Source organism: Xenopus laevis, chromosome 1L (genome assembly GCF_017654675.1).
Source record: "Xenopus laevis strain J_2021 chromosome 1L, Xenopus_laevis_v10.1, whole genome shotgun sequence".
Lineage (NCBI taxonomy): Eukaryota > Metazoa > Chordata > Amphibia > Anura > Pipidae > Xenopus > Xenopus laevis.
The window spans coordinates 183,659,491-183,680,788 of NC_054371.1; the positions used below are offsets into that span (position 1 = coordinate 183,659,491).

General features: G+C 36.9%; 1 protein-coding gene across 1 annotated transcript in view; it reads right to left on the bottom strand.

Moving 5' to 3' along the window:
- The window catches only part of csnk1g3.L (casein kinase 1 gamma 3 L homeolog), an 84,649-nt gene that overhangs the window by 24,035 nt on the left and 39,316 nt on the right, over positions 1 to 21,298 (bottom strand). The window contains 5 exon segments of the mRNA NM_001097128.1: positions 1,128 to 1,212; positions 1,450 to 1,535; positions 12,830 to 13,064; positions 14,586 to 14,734; positions 20,209 to 20,278. Coding sequence (NP_001090597.1) covers positions 1,128 to 1,212; positions 1,450 to 1,535; positions 12,830 to 13,064; positions 14,586 to 14,734; positions 20,209 to 20,278 — 625 coding nt within the window.

Sequence of the window (21,298 nt, forward strand, 5' to 3'; positions counted from 1 at the left end):
TTAAATCTTATTGCCGATTGGTTGCCATGGGCAACATCTCCAAAAATCTGTCCAGATATTTATTCCAATTTTAGTAAACACTAGACATTAAGCCCGTTAAATTAACGGGCGCTAGAGGTCCGTGGGGCACATGCGCAGTAGCGCAATCCCACGGACACAGGAACTGGACGCAGAGACACTTCAACTTTATTATATAGGATGCCCCTTTGTATGTTATAGAATGGCTAATTCGAAGCCACTTTTCGTTTGGCCTTCAGCTTTCAAATGACTACTTCTAAACAACAAATGTGTTATTAATTTTGTTATTCATCTTTCTATTCAGACCCTCTCCTATTCATTAATATTCCAGTCTCTTATTCTAATGAATGCGTGGTTGCTAGGGTAAATTGAACTGCTGAAAATTGCAAACTGGAGAGCTGCTGAATAAATAGGTAAATAACATAAAAACCACAAATATTAAAAATGAAAACCAATTACAAATTCACTCTCTACATCATACTTAGGGGCCGATTCACAAAGGGTCGAATATCGAGGGTTAATTAACCCTCGATATTCGACTGGGAATTAAAATCCTTCGAATATCGAAGTCAAAGGATTTTAGCGCAAATAGTGCGATCGAACGATTATTCCTTCGATCGAACGATAAAATCCTTCCCCATAGGCTAACATTGAGTTCGGTAGCTTTTAGATGGCGAACTAGGGGGTCGAAGTTTTTTCTTAAAGAGACAGTACTTCGACTATCGAATGGTCAAATAGTCGAACGATTTTAAGTTCGAATCCTTCGATTCGAAGTCGTAGTCGAAGGTCGTAGTAGCCCATTCGATGGTCGAAGTAGCCCAAAAAACACTTCGAAATTCAAAGTTTTTTTTACTTCGAATCCTTCACTCGAAGTGTTAACCGTACACAGAGGTGCTGCTCCACTGCAATGCAGATTCATAACCGAGGAGGCATACTGCTACTTATAAATTGTGATTAACACAGAAATTAGCTTTCTTGGTAAAGATTTATAAAGCAGGTACCCAAAAACACATCAACTTTCCATATAGGTAATCCAACAAACTGACAAATACTGGTTCTCGTTAGGACTATGAATAAAACAAACAATAAAACAATTCTTGTCTGTTTACCTGGGAAGTTCTCACAAAGCACTTCAATTGGTGTTGATCTCTTTGTGTCTCCAATTTTTTGATATCTTTCTTTTAATGTGTCAGCCTATAAAAATCAAAGACAACACATTAAATAAAGTGATCATCAACTGAACTTCCAACAAAACAGAAGACCAAAATACTCGTTAAGTTACTTGAATATATACTGGTCAAAAACTTAATTTCAGCATTTTTACATTATGTTTAAGGAGGCTTTTATTTTGTTTAACATCAAGTTAACTATTCAAAATCTTTGTATAAAGAATATACATATATAGAATATATATAAAAATATATACTTTACCTTCAAGCCTTGCCACGGTAAGCTGCCTCGCAGGAAATACATGAACATATGCCCTAATGCTTCTAAATCATCTCTTCTACTTTGCTCTATAAAAGAAACAAACAATTCTTATAGTTAAACATGCGAAACACACACTAAGGTTACCTTTATGATGGAGAGGAAGACACTTTTAAGACTTTTAACTAGTTTTTAACTAGTTTTATCAGATCTGAACCATTTTCCTCTACCTACTAGCATGATTGGCATTAAAAACTTGGCTTGACACTTTCCCTTTATAAATTCAAATTGTGAAGAGATAAGAACAGTGTCATGTATTGTGTCATATGGTAAAAATAGGAAAAGGCAAGGGATTTCATCCTTGGCTCGGGCCCACCAAGAGATCTTCTGGAACTAAATGTGCCAGTCTGACCGAAGGTCCAACAAGGATATCAGCAAAGTACCTCTTAAATTGTGGTAATGAAACATCATGTAAAGGTAAAGAGAGAATAGCCCACAGTCTGACCTTATATTAATGTTGAATCTGCTTGAAAATTCCAGTGAAGCAGTGAATAAAGTAGGCTAGTGAAAATATAATCACTTTTGTTTTGTTCACTGAAAGAAGCTTGTTTCTCAGATGCCATGTTATATTGAAATTCGCTTGGAAGAAGCCAGTTGCAATAACATTGCTGCCACATCTCCAGATTTCTTAAAGCCTTGAGTGCAAACAAATCCACAGTCCATTTTGGGGGTATATAGAACTATATTTTGTGAAAATACTAAAAAACTTTAGATCCAATCACCTTGAATTCCCCAAAACGAGTTCTTACATGCAAGACAGTATACACAGTATATACAGTATAACACAATTTTCCACATAATACCAAACACATTATTATTTAAACATAATTTTCCAGAAGACAGTCTCATCTTTAAAATGTATGAATAATTCACTGGGACAGTACTTTCCCAACATCCGGTATGAGAGAGTTTGATGTAATACATTCCACATTAGTGGAAGAGGCTCACTGAAATAGGTTTAGTTTGTCTAATATACTGTGGTAAAATGTTCCACAGAAGTACTAAGCAATAACCAACAGTATGGCAAAGTTGCGAATATTTAGGCCATGGAACTTGAAGGTGACTCTTCAAATCTTTAATGCATTGCAATTTGGATAGCAATCAGAACAGATTAGAATGAATAACATGAACAAGCAATTTGCATACAGTTATATTTTACTCATAACTTTGTATTTGGGTTGTAAAATATGAAAAATATCAACTGTTTATTAACACTCAGTTTGCATTCTTAAAAAGGGGGAAATATTTTTTAGAATTAGAGATTCCTTTATTTTGCTATGCAGCCATCATATTGGTGACTCATTTTGTCTGTCCTGTAAAAAAGTGACAGAATGCTAGTGTGCTTTGCTTTACCCTTAGGACAGGGGTCCTCAAATGGTTGGGGATCACTGCCATAGGAAATGGGGTACTCCTCTTTTCTCTAAAACCCTTGCTATTATAAATATTAACTGGTTACCTTTAAAAAACACACATCTACTCTGTAGGCATAAACAGAAACAGAACATCAAACCCTAGCATTATCGCTGAAGATTATAAGACTCATACCGGCTAGAGAATCTCCATGATCTGGTAACTTTTTTCTAGAGGGTTTGATGCCATAAACTAATGTACAAACAAATTAAAGCATTATGCTCATATAAACAATAGTTTTATAGATCTTCTCTTACATCATAATTATGCTATGTTGTTACCAAAATGTTTTAAATGTGCAGTGCTTTTTGACAATGCAAGTCTGTGTAGCACTCGGGAATTCCTGAGTTGGCGAAATGTACAGAAGTCCTTTTGTGTTAAAAAGGGTTTAAACTTTAACATTGTAAAAATTGAAAAAAGTTAACATTGTAATGATAAGAAAACTACTAGAGAAGTTGTTGTAGCTCATAAAAGAAATCAGTGCTACAGAAATCTGAGATGTAGGGCTTGACATCACAAGTCACAGGCAGAAATCCTTCAAGGTGGTATAGCTAGGTAAAAATACACAACTTTACACAAATTAGATAGCCGTGGGTTGATCTTGCCACCATTTGTTACAGAGGTCCTAATAAATAACAATGTTTGCATATTAAATAATGTAGATCATTAGCAAATTAGGGCACTGACCCGTTTTCTGTTTTTTAATTAAGAAAAAATTAAATAAGATTTTTCTATGTTAATCACATTTTCTAAACCACTTATATTGTTTTTAGGCATGAACAACTGTCATTTTCTTTATAAGGTTATAAAGGGAATTTGTGTCACAATTGTTGTTTATGTGTTAAACCAGAAGATGGCAGCAGAATGAAGCACATAAGTGTATATAGTATGTCAAATGAGCTAAAGTTCAACTAAAAGTGCACTACAGATTTAATGAAATTAGCCATGTGTCTCAAACGTAAAGTAGCTAATTTTATTAATCTTTTTATTGTCAAATTCAACTTGAGGAGGTGGGATACATTGGCGTAGGCTACACATAATGAATTATAGTATGTAATTTTACCCATAATTGTAATTTTCAGTAACAAAAGATATAATCACTGGGAGGCTGACAAAACATGGTGGGGTACTTTAAGACCAAAGACACACTAAGTGGATTGTCTGCCTTCCTCTGCAGGCATTTATAGAAGCAGAAAAAAGGGGATTCCGCTTTTACGTATACACCTCATTACGCCATTGACATGCCCGGAGTCTGCCTGTGTAGCTACACAGAGTCGATATCTGAACAAAACCACTAATGTATGCATTTTCATACCTAAATCTGCTCTGTGTAGCCCCACAAAGGCCGAAGCTAGGCCTGTCAATGAAGCTATGGGGGTGTACGCTTAAGTGTGGATCCCCATTACTTTGTCTATATAAAACACGCCTGTAGAAGCAGGCCGACAATCCTAAGAGTGTGCCCTTGGCCTAAACTACGTGTAGGAATTTTTTGTTTTAACTCCAAAATTCCCTTTTTTTTTTTTACTACAAAAGCGCATGCACAGTACAGAGATCTAAAAAAAATCTTTACTGTGCATGTGCTCATTCAAGGTAGCCAAGTGTATACCTGTGAAAATCATGATTGCGCATTATAAAGATTGGAAATAATATGTGTATTATAAAAATAATGTCTCCTAGTATCATATCTTACATGATTCCCTACACTATATATATTCCCTATATAGTGTGTTTTATTGTACACTTCTGCATCCTCTGGCACTGCAGTTAAACTATATACTAAAAAAAGTGTAAACTGCATGGATAGAATATGTTGATGTTTTAAAAATACACGGGGATTGCCATACACATTTTCTTCAGCATAACGAAAAGAAAATAAATGTAATTCTTCAGTGATGTGTTCAATAGTGTATATTATAATCAACGTTATAATATACACTATTGAAAATATCAATTGGTTTAAAGTTATTTGTAACTTTAATTGCAATTGAAAGCACAATTTGTCCCTTTTTGCACTGCTGGTTCTCTGTCTGTAGAAACATTGTAGCAGAAGCCAGCTCTCCTCCAGCCAAGACAATAGCAACAATAGGGGAGAGAGACAAATACTGCTTTTGATAGCACTACATTTGCAAATTTCTGTAATTTTAAAATATATATTTTTTTATTTTTTGTGTGTGTGGCAGCACTCCAGTAACGTTTAGGGCTTCTATGGTCCTTTATCAAGTGTGTGTGAGAAATGAAGGAAACACTCACGGCAGATTTTTCTTAAAAAACTTTTTACTGGATCATGCAAACATCAACGCGTTTCGGTACCTCAAGGGACTGTCATCCTGATGACGGTCCCTTGAGGTACCGAAACGCGTTGATGTTTGCATGATCCAGTAAAAAGTTTTTTAAGAAAAATCTGCCGTGAGTGCTTCCTTCATTTTTTGGATTGTATGCTTTACCTGGCTAGCACCCGGCCTCAGTGACTATTGGTGAAGGTGAGTGCCGGCTTTACATGCTGTTATATATATATACTGGGATTGATATTAAGTGAGTCAGTAAGATTCAGTTTATCCCTGTGAAACAGAGAGAGTCCACAGTCTGCTCACAGGGTATGCAAACTAAACAGGTTATTGCTGTGAACTATATCCCAGAACGTGTGAGGGCTGTTATAATAATCTGTTATATACATGGACAAGAGTGTAGAGGTGCATGCTAGAACGGACAATATTGAACCTTGACTGTGATATCAGGGTCGGCTTACAGTGTTCGATTGTGACTGATTGGCAAGGACTGCTACGATCTGCTTTAATCCTCTTAAGTGTATCTGTGCTTTGTTAACAAAACATTTATATCTTTCCTATACACAAGTCAGGCTCTCATACCGTATCGAGCCATTCTGTGAAGTAAGTCAATGGACGAAGAAACGAGAGCCTCTTCTTTCGATGTTGACACCACCGGTGAATTCACATTCACACAGGAAGATGTGAGTCGCATACTGTTCACGGATTCGACTGCCACTGAAAGGGTGGGTAAGTTGCCCAAAGATCTGTTTAATCAGTTAAATGGTCTCAAAAAGAGGGAGGTTGATTTTTATTTGCACGGCCTATATCTCTCTGATTATTATAGGCAACGTAAGATTCCAAGGGGCTTCAGAATTCGTAATATTCCTACTATTGGCCGCGCCAGTCCTGAATTTTGCAGCCGCTGGTGTGGCATTTTGAACAAATGCTCCTTGGATCTTATGTTGTTAGTGGTTGAACAATCGGGGAAAGAACTCAAAAAGATACGAGCCGAAATTGGTGAACTCGAATTGACTGCTATACCTCTAATGGTGGCTGACCAGTCTACGAACTGGAAGGTTAAATTGGAAACAAGTATTGAGAAATATCGACAGGAACTGATTGCATTCAAACAAACCAAAGTCATTAAAGTAGATTCAGATTACAGGGACCGCAGAGTCTATGGGTGGTTAATAGGGAAACACGACACTGATAGGTGGTCCAGACGGAGAACACATAGGAGAAACTTCTCCACAGTAGACAGTTCTGGGGATTCACCCACTTCTGATATTGACACACCTAAAGGGCCCGCGGCATGTGCCTCTCAAGAGAATATCCCCAGTGGGGTTGTAACCCGCACTCATTTTTTAGGGGAGGCCAAAGGAAAAGGAAACATACCAGGAGAGGGGGGTACAAACCGCCGAGGCAGACCACCGAGAAAGATGAACACGTAATATTCAATTTGAGCAAACACATGCTGACACAGGGTGAGGTCTCTCTACTGAGTAGAGGTTTGTCATTTGTTCCAGTTCAGCGGACTGATGAATTTAATCTGGAAATTGATTTATATCGCCTTCAAAGAAAATTGAAATTAAAGGATTATTACAAAGACAAACCTGATACTCAAGTGGAGAGGTTTCGCCCTGTCAGCAAGTTCGAACCCCCCAACACACCGACCTCAATAAAAACTTATTGCGGTATAGTGCAGAGAGATTTTAAAAGTATTGTGTCCAAACAGGAGAAGTTTTACTCCAACCTGAACAAAATAGAGAGGGATGCCATACAAACCCTTAAAAATGATCGTGAATTGATTATTCGGGCCGGCCGATAAAGGTGGCTCTATAGTCTTACTTGACCGGTCATTCTACAGAAATGAATTGCTTGGACAACTCTCCGATAAACAAACATATATGCAATTACAAGGGGACCCTACTGGGAGGTTTAAAAAAGAGATAGACTCTCACCTTAACACAGCTGTAGTGACAGGGTGGATTAGTGAAAAATGTTGTCAATATCTTTCTGTGGAGTTCCCCAGGTGTCCAATCATATATACGTTGCCGAAAATTCATAAATCTACTATTACACCTCCAGGCCGACCAATTATTTCTGCACGTGGGTCTCTTCTTTCCAATATTGCTTGTTATTTGGACACATTTCTACAACCCCTATGTCTAAAGATGCCCTCCTACATAGCTGACACACTGGCCATTCTTCAAATCCTGGCCACACTGGGTCCACTTCCAGACGATACTATTTTCGCTACACTTGACGTGTCTAGCTTGTATACTATCATACCTCTTGATCAGGGTGTCTCGGCTTGTAGGACGGCATTGACTAATGGACACACTGGTGATCCACCGGTTGAATTTCTTTGTTCTTTATTGAATATGGTACTTACTCGGAATTATTTTCGTTTTGATAACATTTTTTACTTACAACTGACGGGCACGGCAATGGGGTCCAACGTGGCTCCCTCTTATGCAAATTTATTTATGGATTCCTTCGAAAAGGAACACATCTTCTCTAAGTATTCTAATCAACTATTTCTATATAAGAGATATATCGATGATGTGTTCCTGATTTGGCGGGGGGGTCACGCTGAACTCCAAACATTTGTTGCTGAATTGAATGCCCTTTCTACTCCGGTCAAGTTCACACTGACCTTTGACCGTGATACAGTTGACTTTTTGGATATTAGAATTTTTCGTACATCCAATGGTGTGGGTACTACACTTTACCGTAAAGACACGGACAGAAACACAGTCTTGCACGCGCATAGCTTTCATCCGCCCTCTATTTTGAGATCAATACCTTATACACAATTTCTTAGGGTTTTCCGTAATAATTCTGATTTTGGGCTGGCAAAACAACAGGCGCATGAGATGCGTGAGAGATTTCTGCAGCGTGGTTATCAGAGAGAATTCCTGGACAGTGAATTGGAAAGAGCTTTGACACAAGAGGATTCAGGTATACCCAGAATTAAGTCAGGAGAACCAAATAAGGAAGATACTCTGACTTTTGTTTCTAATTTTTCGCCTGTAAGCAAACATATGTGCACAGCCATCCGAAAGAATTGGCCCATTCTACAAATGGATAATAACCTACCATTCAACAAAGTGAATCCGCCGAGGTGCGCTTACCGTAAAGGTCGGGCCCTGCGTGACATATTGATGGTCACAGATGTGCACACCATGCGGGAAACTACTCTGCCACAGCCATGGCTGAAATTTAATAAGATGGGTTGCTTCAGGTGCAGTGGATGTATCACTTGTGGTTTTCTTTTAACTGGATCTCATTTTTCCCATCCACACAGTGGCAAGAGATTTGAAATACGACACCGATTAACTTGCCTTTCAGAATATGTGGTGTATTGCATTATCTGCCCTTGTGGCTTGTATTATGTTGGGAAATGTACTACAGCCTTTCGGATCCGCATGAATAATCACAGATCCACTATACGGACTGCTCTGACTTCTGGTAAGGCCGACACCCCACTTGCGAGACATTGTGTAAGCTTTGGGCATTCGCTCCCCTCTATCCGATGTGTACTAATTGATCATGTCCCCCCACTTAAACGTGGAGGTGACAGGGGGAGAATATTGCTTCAAAGAGAGGCCAGATGGATTCGGACTCTGGACACAGTGGCTCCCAGGGGCCTCAATGAGATGTATTCATTGGCCTGCTTTACATAAAAGAAACATTTGTCCGTCCTTCCTTTCGTTAGATTCAATCAGTACTGTACTTCCTTGAGAATGCTGACAGTACAAACTTTTTTTAACTTATTTTGGGTTTTAGATAGGGGATTGTTCTACACGATAAGTGGGCAATGGAAGTGGTGACACATTGATATATTGTTCTTGGAATTTTTGATACTTATATACGCTGCACTTTAAAAACAGGGTCTCAAGGAGCCGTGTAAATAATATAAACAACTCAGGTGTTAATTAAAAGAACGGACCATTAGGTTTGCCGGACAGTAGTAGGTCTGGAATATATTTGGGCAACTTAAATATACTTCAATGGTGCAGTTTGACAGAACAGCTGTGATTTGTAGATGTAATAACAAGGAATGAGTAGCCCAAATACCTTGTCATACGGTAAACACTGAACCATGGATATACATATAGATGAATAGGTCCTTATTTACATGAATTTTATATGGCTTGGGAAGAGATGATATTAACCTAGTTACCTTGTACCATCAAATGCTGCCGCACATGGCCATTTAACCCTTAACAGTCTTTATGCCTTGAGCTCTACTACACGGACATCCTCGACAACCCTGTTTTGTGAGTTATTATTTGCACAATTTTTTATACGTCTCAATTGGTTTGATGGTTCACTATTTTTAAGGTTTTTAATATGGTTAAACTTTTTACAATTTTTACATAGTAGTTTTTTAACACTTACTTGAATTTTTTGATAATGAATATTGTAATTGATGCTAACACTTTAATGTAGAACACTGTCATGAATATTTAATTAACACTGTTCACTGATTGGTTGATGTTTGTATATATGGATCACGTGATGACTTTTGTGTACATCCTGACGACGGTTCAGAGAGAACCGAAACGCGTTGATGTGGGGTAGATTGTAATACTCCAATAAAAGCCTTTATTCACAATACCCGTGAGTGCTCTTAACTACGCTATATACTTTCCTTTGAAGAAGCACCCGGGAACTGATCAATCGATGGTGAGTGCCGGTTTTACAATATGACTATATATATATATATATATATATATATATATATATATATATATATATATATATATATATATATATATATATATATATATATATATATATATATATATATATATATATATATATATATATAAATATAAATCCCATACAACTGGTGCACTCTAAACTGTCCTCAATTGCCTGGGTGCCGGTCAACACATTAGTATAGCAGAACACAAACAAACCGCACTCCAAGGACTTCGTGTCTCAAAAGCCAAGTGAAAGTTTATTCTTGCTCAACGTTTTGGCGCTCCAACTGAGGCCGTCTTCAGGAGGGTGAATACACACACAACAGTGAATCACATTTAAAGAGTTTACTCAGTTGGAGCACCGAAACGTTGAGCAAGAATAAACTTTCACTTGGTTTTTGAGACACGAAGTCCTTGGAGTGCGGTTTGTTTGTGTTCTGATATATATATATATATATATATATATATATATATATATATATATATATATATATATATATATATATATATATATATAATATCAAAACAGGGGGGTTGTGGGAGCACTCTAAAGGCTTTAAAGTATATATAAGTATAATAAATGCTATTGCATATGTACCCAAAACAGGGGTTATTTTGTTACAAAGTTATGATCATAAAATTGATAAGCCACCATACCACGTCAAGGTAAACCCCGAATGGCGGTCCCTAACTTGTTTTATATTTTATGTGCATTTTAGCATTACCTGTAATCAATGTCCGTTGAACGCTGTTTTTACGTACATATGCAATAGCATTTATTATACTTATATATACTTTAAAGCCTTTAGAGTGCTCCCACAACCCCCCTGTTTTGATATTATATATATATATATATATATATATATATATATATATATATATATATATATATATATATATATATATATATATATATAGTTACTTAGAATTTTTTTCTATGCAGTATTTTCCCTTTAAGTATATAGAACATTGTGAATGGTTTTCTGTGACAGGAATTCCTTTAGGGATGCAGGCTGTAGCCAAAGGAACACATCACTTTTTTCACTCTTCTGAAAAAATAGAAGGATCTGGTAGAATGTCAAATAGAAAGTAACATCATTTCTGAGAAAATGCATAATTTAACACCCTGGAAGCTAAAAGCCTCACCTGAAGCACTGCGTGTCTCTCAAAAACAATAGCGAGTTTCAAAGTGTTTGGGGTTTTAAACAGGAAAAAATGTAAGAGGATAATCTACAACAAACCTACAATATCCACCACCATTTATAGAAGAAAATAATCTGCTATATTTCTAAATTACCCTCAAAGGACCAGTTCATCTTCACAAAAAATACACCACAAATAATGAGCAGGAGGACCTGCGGATACTAGGGTAAGGTAGAGTGTTACCTCAGCGGGACTTGCTTGTGTCATATTACTATACCCAATATGTGTATACTTTATTTATTATATAGGTATGGGATCTGTTATCCGGAAACCCGTTATCCAGAAAGCTCCGAATTACAGGATGGCCATCTCCATTTTATACAAATAATCCGCATTTTTTAAATTGATTTCCTTTTTCTCTGCATTAATAAAACATTGTGCTGATCCAAACAAAGATATAATTAATCCTTACTGGAAGCAAAAACAGCCTACTTGGTTCATTTAATGTTTACATGATTTTCTAGCAGACTTAAGGTATGAAGATCCAAATTACAAAAAGATCCCTTATCCGGAAAGCCCCAGGTCACAAGCATTGGATAACAGGTTCCATACATGTATGTGTAAAATATTTTTTTATGTGTGTGTGTGTGTGTGTGTGTGTTATAGCATGCCGTTGCTAAGTCCTCTACTCTTTGACTGAGAGTAGTTTAAAAACTGCAAAAAAAAATTCTAATTCTTGAATGGAGTCTTTAGGAATCCATGCCCATCTCTCTTAAATTAACTTACAGACCAATTATAGGTCCACACAATATACTTAGATCAGTCTCTAGGTAACAGAATTGGGTATGGTTTAGTTAGAATTTACTGGAGTTCCTGGGGCTTACCGTATATGTTTCTCTTAGCAGAGAAAGATATGGGGATATTTGTTTTTAATATGCAGAGTAATTCTAGGCAGTGTTACGCAGTGTCACTTCGTGGAAAAAGAGGAGCTTGCCAGGGGACAGGATTACTCTTCATAAATACATTAGAGGATGTTATAGACAGATTGGGATCTTTATAACACAGAAAAAAACAAGATGCCACATAACTTTAGAACTGAACTTCTTGACATTGCTTCTTGTGCTTGTGGCAAAACTGACTGAAAAAATAAATAAATTGCACAACAAGAATAAGAGTGATAGGACTTGTTTAGAGTCTGATGAAGTTGATGAAGATCCAAATGACAGAAAGATCCATTATGCAGAAAACCCCAGATCCCGAGAATTCTGAATAACAGGTCCCATGTATATGTATGTGTGTGTATATATATATATATATATATATATATATATATATATCTTAGTAAATGGACCCGCACTCCTTCATTTTGGTGAAATAAATCAATGTGCTTTATTCACAAATTCATCTACAACGTTTCGGTCCTCTCTGGGACCTTTTTCCCCAAATTGTTTGTATTTGCACTTTGAGAAAGGCTTGAGTGTTTGCCGAAACGTTAGTCGATTTTTTCTAATAAACACCTATATTTTCATCGCTAAGACCTGTGAGTGCAAGCTTCTTTTTTATTTTTGTGTTCTCTCTCTCTCTCTCTATAATATGTGTATTTAAATAATATAATAATAATAATTTCACAAAGGGAAGTGCTAGTCCGCGGATCAATTATTCCTAACTGAAGTATATATAAGTCTAAGTATTGACCGTGCACCCCAAAGATTACCAATGCAGAGTGTGGTAACAAAATGTGGGAATATACTCCAAAGACAATATTCGGGTCTATCAAGTTAAGCTTACCTTTTCCTAGATGTGTATTAATACTCATGTATCTAGCAGTTCCCGTAAGGCTCTTGTGTTCTCTGTATGGTATGTGCTTCTTTGTTTCTGGATCTATGTATTCTTTTGCCAATCCAAAATCTATAATGTGAATGATTTGCTGGTTCTTGTTTCCTGGTCGGCCTATTAAGAAGTTTTCAGGTTTTACATCTCTATAAATCAAATTCTTGGAGTGAACATATTCCATGCGGGATATCTGTTTAACAAAAAAAAAGTATATAATTGAAACTGTACCAGAAAATCCATACATTATCCTGTCTCTAATTAAATATGTCAAATAATAGATCTATGTACACAAAAGTAAGCGACAGCCCAGGGAATAATGGGAGGTCGAAATTCTAAACATTCTTAACAACATTCCCAATATTCAGCAGGAGGATACAAGGTTTTTAAGTCCAATATAAAATTAAAATAGCTGGAGAGAAGCTTGTGCTGCATGCAACTACTGCCAGTTTCAATTGGCTTCCACAGGACATATACATAGCAGCTATTTGTTACAGTATCACCATCACCAGAATTCACAGCATAAACAGGTGAAAACTACATAGAGGACTTTTGTGTTCAGTGTAAAAATAAAAACTGGGTAAATAGATAGGCTGTGCAAAATTAAAAATATTTCTAATATAGTTAGTTAGGCAAAAATGTAATATATAAAGGCTGGAGTGACTGGGTGTTACACTGACTAGTTACCCTGGTTACCAGGCTGTAACCAATGAGAGACTTGAGGGGGCCGCATGGGTCATATCTGTTGCTTTTGAATCAGAGCTGAATGCTGAGGATCAATTGCAAACTCACTGAACAGTTATGTACCATGTGGCCCCCCTTCGAGTCGATGACTAACTCAGAGTTATAGAGCTGAAAAACAGGAAGTAATGTTCTGGCCATTATGTTACACATCCAGTCACTCCAGCCTTTATACATTACATTAATAACTACGGTATATCAGAAACATTTTTTATTTTGCGCAGCCTATTTATTTACACAGTTTTTATTTTCACACTCAACTGTTCCATTAAAACAGTAGACTGAGAACTGACATTAAGTCAACTGGTAGGACTTACACAAAATAATTGCCATATGACCATGTCTCTATTCTCTAGCCCAGGGAATTTCTAGTTTTTTTGGGGCAGGTCCCAATTAAACTGCAAAATGTGGTCAGGGTCCCTTATTTCACAAGAAGGTTTTTGATGAATGAAATGAGTGCATAACTTCCCAGAACACCTAGAAGATAAATAAAACGCTCACCCTAATTCTAATCCTAACTTCCCTTTAGACTGTCTTTTCTGGTGTAAAATTGGTATTGGCAGCAAATTAGGTATTCTCACAATACCTTCTCCTCACTGGTCTTCAGACTAGGCATTGCCCACCTCTGTTCTGAGGCCAGTGGGGGGGGGCAATCTGTAAGAAAGCACTATAAGTGCCTTGTTTTATTTCATTTTAATTTTCTAGACAACACTTTCTAAAACTCACTATAGCGCTTTACAAAACACAAGAAAAATTTGTCTATAGATGTTCTATGGTTCAAGACACACACAGAATTGTGTTGCAACACCCTGGTGACTGTACTGAATATTAACAATATTGCTCTAGGTTCTGTTGTTTTTTCCATAGCCTGTGGCCAGATCTATAATTTTATCTACAGCTCCCATAGTATCCACATAGCTAATAAGGGTAATTTTTTAACATTATTTCTTTGTCTATTGCTAGCTTTACTTACCAACTGTATGGCTATCATAAGAACGGTCTTGAGGGAAAATGTTCGGTCGCACAAGTCAAACAAGTCTTCCAAGCTTGGGCCTAGTAGCTCTAGCACCATGGCATTATATTTACCACAAGGGCCAAAATAGTAAACCTGAGGTACACCATCTATGAGAAAGGACAAAAGGAAACATTTATTAATTTTCTCCAACCTCTCTATAAAAGAAAGGATTATCACTATTACTTACAAAACAAGTTTTCTCCAGCCACAAGATTAAATATTTTTAAAGGGGTGGTTTGCCTTTAAGTTAACTTTAAGTATGAGATCACACAATATCACTCTGCATCATACTAAAAGTTTAACACAAAGGTGAGCAACCTCTTCAATGAGAATCACATTGCTTATGGTATATTAATACTGAGATATCAATGTTTTTATGTTTTTACCAATAAACAGAACTTTATGCCACTGCCTACAGCTACTCCAATGCTTTGCCATTAAACACAGATTTGTTTTTGTTCACATAAACAATGCACTTATAGTAATATGCGAAGTAATATAGGCCACAAACCCTGGAAAGTGTTTGACTTGATCTGGTTATCTCTACTAAATATCCATATGTAAAATTTTGGGAAACGCCAGTTCCTCAAATTCATTACAGGTTGTAAAGCCAACAAAATAATAGTAATAATAATAGGGATGCACCGAATCCAGGATTCGGTTCGGGATTCGCCCAGGATTCGGCCTTTTTCAGCAGGATTCGGATTCGGCCGAATCTTTCTGCCCGGCCGAACTGAATCCAAATCCTAATTTGCATATGCAAATTAGGGGCAGGGAGGGAAATTGCGTGACTTTTTGTCAGAAAACAAGGAAGTAAAAAATGTTTTCCCCTTCCCACCCCTAATTTGCATATGCAAATTAGGGTCCGGATTCGGTTCGGTATTCGGCCGAATCCTTCGTGAAGGATTCGGGGGTTCGGCCGAATCCAAAAAAGTGGATTCGGTGCATCCCTAAATAATAATGAAGATGATGAAAATCTATCAATTGCCAGGGGCTACCTGACTTTTTTGACCAGAGTACACTTTAAGGATATACCGTAGATGGTTTCTGCCTATGTCAACAAGAAGAGCTACAGCAGAGGAAAGCGTGTGTGTGTGTGTGTGTGTGTGTGTGTGTGTGTGTGTGTGTGTGTGTGTGTGTGTGTGTGTGTGTGTGTGTGTGTGTGTGTGTGTGTGTGTGTGTGTGTGTGTGTGTGTGTGTGTGTGTGTGTGTGTGTGTGTGTGTGTGTGTGTGTGTGTGTGTGTGTGTGTGTGTGTGTGTGTGTGTGTGTGTGTGTGTGTATATATTTTTTTTATTTTTTTTTGGATTTTTTTTTTTTTTGATTAAATGTCACATTATAATTAATAAATGTTTTCCTATGTCAAATCTCCCTCTGTGAAGTGTTATCTTAAAGGGGATCTGTCACCCTAATAAATAATTCCAAATTATTTTCATCATGTTAGATGAGCAAAATAAACTTTACTTACACTACACAAGCAGGCAGGGGCCATTTTTTGGACACTGTTATTAGATAAGTTGTGTATCACCCCAAAATCTTGTGTATGCACGAGAATGGGGGCCCTAATGCCCATGTGGAGTGCCCTACACAATAACAGAGTATGAAGAGGGAAGGGTAAATGTGAGGAGAGCAGTGACATGTGGGAATTGCTGAACAGAAAGTGAAAGTAATTGACTTCCCCACCTCTATGCCTCAGGCATAGAGGTGGGGCAGATAATATTTGATAGCTCAGATATTTAAACACCTTTATAACAGGTTTGTAATTTTTAATGAACAAAAACAATTTGTGTTCAGGTTTAATTTGCAAATGACTTTCATTATGCAGCTTTTCATGTGTAGGCGACAGGCCCACTTTAAATTGTTTTTTAAGAAAAAATGCATTTTAAAAAGTCGATGAAGGCAATTATTCAATACTATGTTACAGAACAAATGAAGGAAACCACGGTTTGACATGTAGCATAATATATATTCCTACACCTCAAAGCAAGTGCAAACCCATTCCTACTGGATGTCAAGGAAAAAGCAGCTCAACAGAATGAAAGTGCATGGTGCAGCTGGTTCAACAGCTGTCGATAAATCTGCTTATAATTGTTAATCCTTGTATGTGATTCCATGGGTAAAATATATTTTATCATTAAGAGTCTAAAAATAAGGTTCGCAGCATGGGTTTGTTTGTAGAAGTACTGAAAAAAAAGTTTCTGTAAGTGGAAAATTATATACACAATTGCATATTAAAAAGGGCTTATCTGCTAAATTTCAAAATTAACTGTAATGAATAATTTGCAGGAAGAAACATTCACACAGGCTAAGCTGTTCATTTAAAGTATGGGCACTGTGTTTTCGTTGATATATATATTTTTCATGTTTATCAGTTCAACATTGACAAAATATAGAATGAAAAAATAACAACCTTAATTGGTTAAGTCTACCCTAAAGAAAGAAAGCCATAAAGCAAAGAGACAATCAGTTTCATTTTGGATGAAAAAAAAAGAAAAGAAAAAAGAGAATTTGCTTTTGATAAAGATTTGTTTGGAGTTTTAAGTATTTGGATATAAAAGATCAGACCCACACAGTCGATCAGAGATTTTTAAATGCTCTTAAGCTAGGAACATAAATAAAGGCCTCACAAAATGAGCAGATCTTTCCTTGACCATTATATCTAGGATGGTTGCCCTTTAAAGGAACAGTAACAACAAAAATGAAAGTGTTTTAAAGTAATGCAAGTATAATGTACTGCTGTGCTACACTAGTAAAACGGATAGGTTTGCTTCAGAGACACTACTACAGTTTATATAAACAAGTTGCTGTGTAGCCACGGGGGGCAGCCATTCAAAAAAGAAAAAGGAGAAAAGGCACATTATACACAGAGATAACAGATAAGCTCTGCAGCATGCAATGACATTATTCAGATCTTATCTGTTATCTACTATGTGTCCTGTGCTTGAATGGCTGCCCCATGGTTACACAGCAGCTTGTTTATATAAACTATAGTTTTTCTGAAGCAAACACACTAGTTTTGCAGTGCAAAGCACCAGTACATTATAGAGTCTATTCTTTAAAACACTATTTTTTTGGTGTTACAGTTCCTTTAAAGGGAAACATCTGCAGATTTATCCACTTTACACTTCAGATTTTTATTTGCTAATAACTGCTTAAACAACATGGATATTCAAGAACTCTCTACATGGCACAGTATTAAAGTATCTTTACTGATCCCCTAAGGCACCAGACAAATGAGCCTCTCCTCCTGGCACTGATAACTAGTGGACCAAAGAGCCTATAGAACATGTGTGTAGCTGTGTCATGTGGATATCAGCACCAATAGGGAGTGAGATTGTATCTGGGGACACCCCACCATGGAGCGTGCCGGAGACACGACGGCTTTAATACTGAAGACAAATCCTTACTTTACACTCGGATGGAGGTGTCTCAGTGTGCAAATCCTATACCATATTGCCCAATTTATTAATAATTTTGAAATTTGATAAGTTCACACCAGGATGTATGTTTGGAAATTTTTGTTTATAAAAGTAGACATTTGCTGACACTTGGAAGCACGTTTATCAAGGGTTGAATTTCGAATTCATGCAAGTTTTTTTTTTTTTTTTTTTCAAACTACCCTAAACTCCCATAGATTCAAAATTCAACTGGTCTAAATTTAATGAAATCTAATTTCTTAAACACCTGCAAAATTAAACAACTGGAAAATTCGAATCAAATTTGATTAGAATTCGATCAAACGTGATTCGAGTTTTTTCTCTGATAAAAACTCGAATGTCAGGAAGGCTGCAAAATGATCCACATTGATCCCTGGATCTCTCCTATTGACTTAAACAGTAATTCAGCAGGTTTTAGGTGGCGAATAGTCAAATTTGAATTCTTAAAGGGCCAGAGTATGCTAAATCTCAAAAATCTAATTTGAATTTTTTAAAAACTTGAAGTGAATTTGGATAACTCCCTAGTCGAATTTGACAGCTTTGACCATAAATCAATCCCTTGATAAATCTGCCCCATGATGTACATAATAATACAGCTGGAACATCTGCACTTGCATATACCGTACATCTTCATATTTAAAATAACCAACAGCATTGCATTTTTTTAAACTTAGACCCTTTGTATCCTTATGGATGATTTATTTTTGTGACAAAGCATTTGAAATCATATCAAAAACAAAGTTATTAGAAAAGAGGTAAAACAGTTTAAGGGATTTTATGGATGCATACATGCAGTGCTACATACCATTACGTTTTATGGCTGCAGTATGCACTATTTTGCACTATGCATTCAGCATTCAGAATACCAGCATGCTAATCAGAAGACAGCAACCCTCCCCCAAAAAAACAGAAGCAAACCTATGCAGTTTGTATGTATATTTCAAAAAATACACTAAAAAGTTCTTCCATATTTTGCTCATAATATGATAATGCTTGCTGATCATAAATCTAGACAGTTTTTGTAGTACAAAAGGCAAGGCAAAACTGTGGCAAAGGTGGGAATGCTAGCCCCTCATTGCAAAGGCCATATGAAATATATAAGAGTTGGTGTATGAAAAACTTTAATTATGACACCGTAAGGGCAAGTAGTTTTGCTTATTTTTAGACCTGCCATTTCAGTTTAGGCAGAATTTGTCACCCAACTCAGAAAGGCAAACTAGTGTCTCAAATGAAACCTCAAATTGCTAAGTGCAGCTCTTCGACAGGAAGCTTTCTTGCAAATGCAATGTCAAGGTACTGATTTCAGCATTAATGGCCAGATGGGAAGAATACAAAAAAATAAGCCTCACGGTAGTCAGCGAAAGAACAAACTTGAAAGTCAAAGCTTTAACTGCTTCAGAAAAAACTACAAAAGATATTTATTTTTTTAACAATATAATTTGTCAATGTTCTTGGCAGATTATCTCCCTAAAATGCTTTATTCTGGTTTAAGACATGACACTTTAATAAATGTGAACATAAAGGGTAACAAACTGAAAGAGGATTTTTGTTTGGGGGGGGGAGACAACATCAAAACATCATCCTAGCTCATCAGGATTGTCAAAGTAAATTAATACCCTGATGAGAAATAAAAACAAACTTCTTGGAACACCATAAACACAACTGTCAATCTTTATGGTGCTAGAAAGGGTTAAAGGAGAAAGAAAGGTTCAATCACTGAGGTGGGGTGCCAAATGTTCCTGCACCACAGAGCAATCCAGCAAGCACAACATTCAATAAACAATAATTTTCGTAGAAATACCGATGAAAACAGCAAAAGAGATCAAAGTTCGCAGTACAACAGAAAATCAGATAATAATCAGATTTATATCTGGAAATTCAGATACCTTTTATGTACCTACATAAGCCCAACAAGAGCTCATGTCAAAGAGGGGGGTATACCTTCTAAAAAAATAGACGAAAATAGTTTTTTAATAATATTATACATACACAGAATTCTGCCATATAAGAAAAATATCTGCCCACAAAGCACCATGTAATTATGCATGAATCATGTATTGTGAAGTGCACTGACCCAGCCCCCATAAACAAATCACCCCCACGACAAAAAAAAAAACAAAAACGCAAAATAAATGAAAAAATGTACCTCCAGATCCTAGCTGCTTGTAGAACCTATATTCCAAATGTAGTTGCGGTGCTCTGGATTTCATTGGTTCCTGTAGAAGAGGAAAACATTAAATTTAATTTAAACAGATTTGAAAGACAGATAAAAATGTAAAATGACTGTGTTCCTATCATGGACATTTGACATTATTATGCTTTAATGTGATGGGCCACTCGCAAGATTTCAATGGCTCACATGTACCATCTGCTGATATGGTAACAATGAATTGCCAGAATAGACAGAACATTTAACAGCAGAAGCTGCTCACTACTGTATTTAACACCCCCTACATTTCATGCACACTGAGTAGAAAAAAAAGCCAACAGGCCACCCATTCAGTGAAACAGTAAATTACGTGGCACAGTAAAAACCTTTACTCTAGTCAAGTAACCTTTACTTTTGCACAGCCATCTATTTACCCAGTTTTTATTTTTACACTGAACAATTCCTTTAAAGGAGAAGAAAAGGCCTTCTAACTTGGGGGTGCCAAAAGTTAGGTGATCACATGTACTTAGCTGAAACCCCCGGGTCGGTGCTCCTATCAGAAGAAAACTGCACCGGCCTGGAATTCTTCAAGGGGTCTTCCAGCTTCTTCTTTTTTTCAAATTTCCCGGGGCAGACGCATGTGCAGTAGAATGAAATAGCTGACTTATTCGTTAAAGTTTGGCTTTTCACACTTCAGTGCATGTGCAGCAGTGATAAAAAAAGAAGAAACCAGAAGACGATCAATCTGTGGTGCTCGCTGGAACGCTAGTGACGTTTTCTTCTGATAGGAGCACCAGCCTGGGGCTTCAGGTAAGTACATGTGGCCAACCGGGGCCCGTTAAGGGTCGGCGCCCACCGGATTTTTTCCCAGTGTCCAGCCGGGCCAGTCCGACACTGCATGCAATCACTTGGGGGTGCCTAACTTTTGGTTTCCCCAAGTTAGAAGACCTTCCCATCTCCTCATTACTTGCCACCAGTAAAACACACTGCGGTATAGATGTCCACCCAAAATTGTTTTTACATACTGAACTAAAATGTCTTGCTCAGCAATGTTCCATGACATAATAAAGGGCATCTTTACCAATTT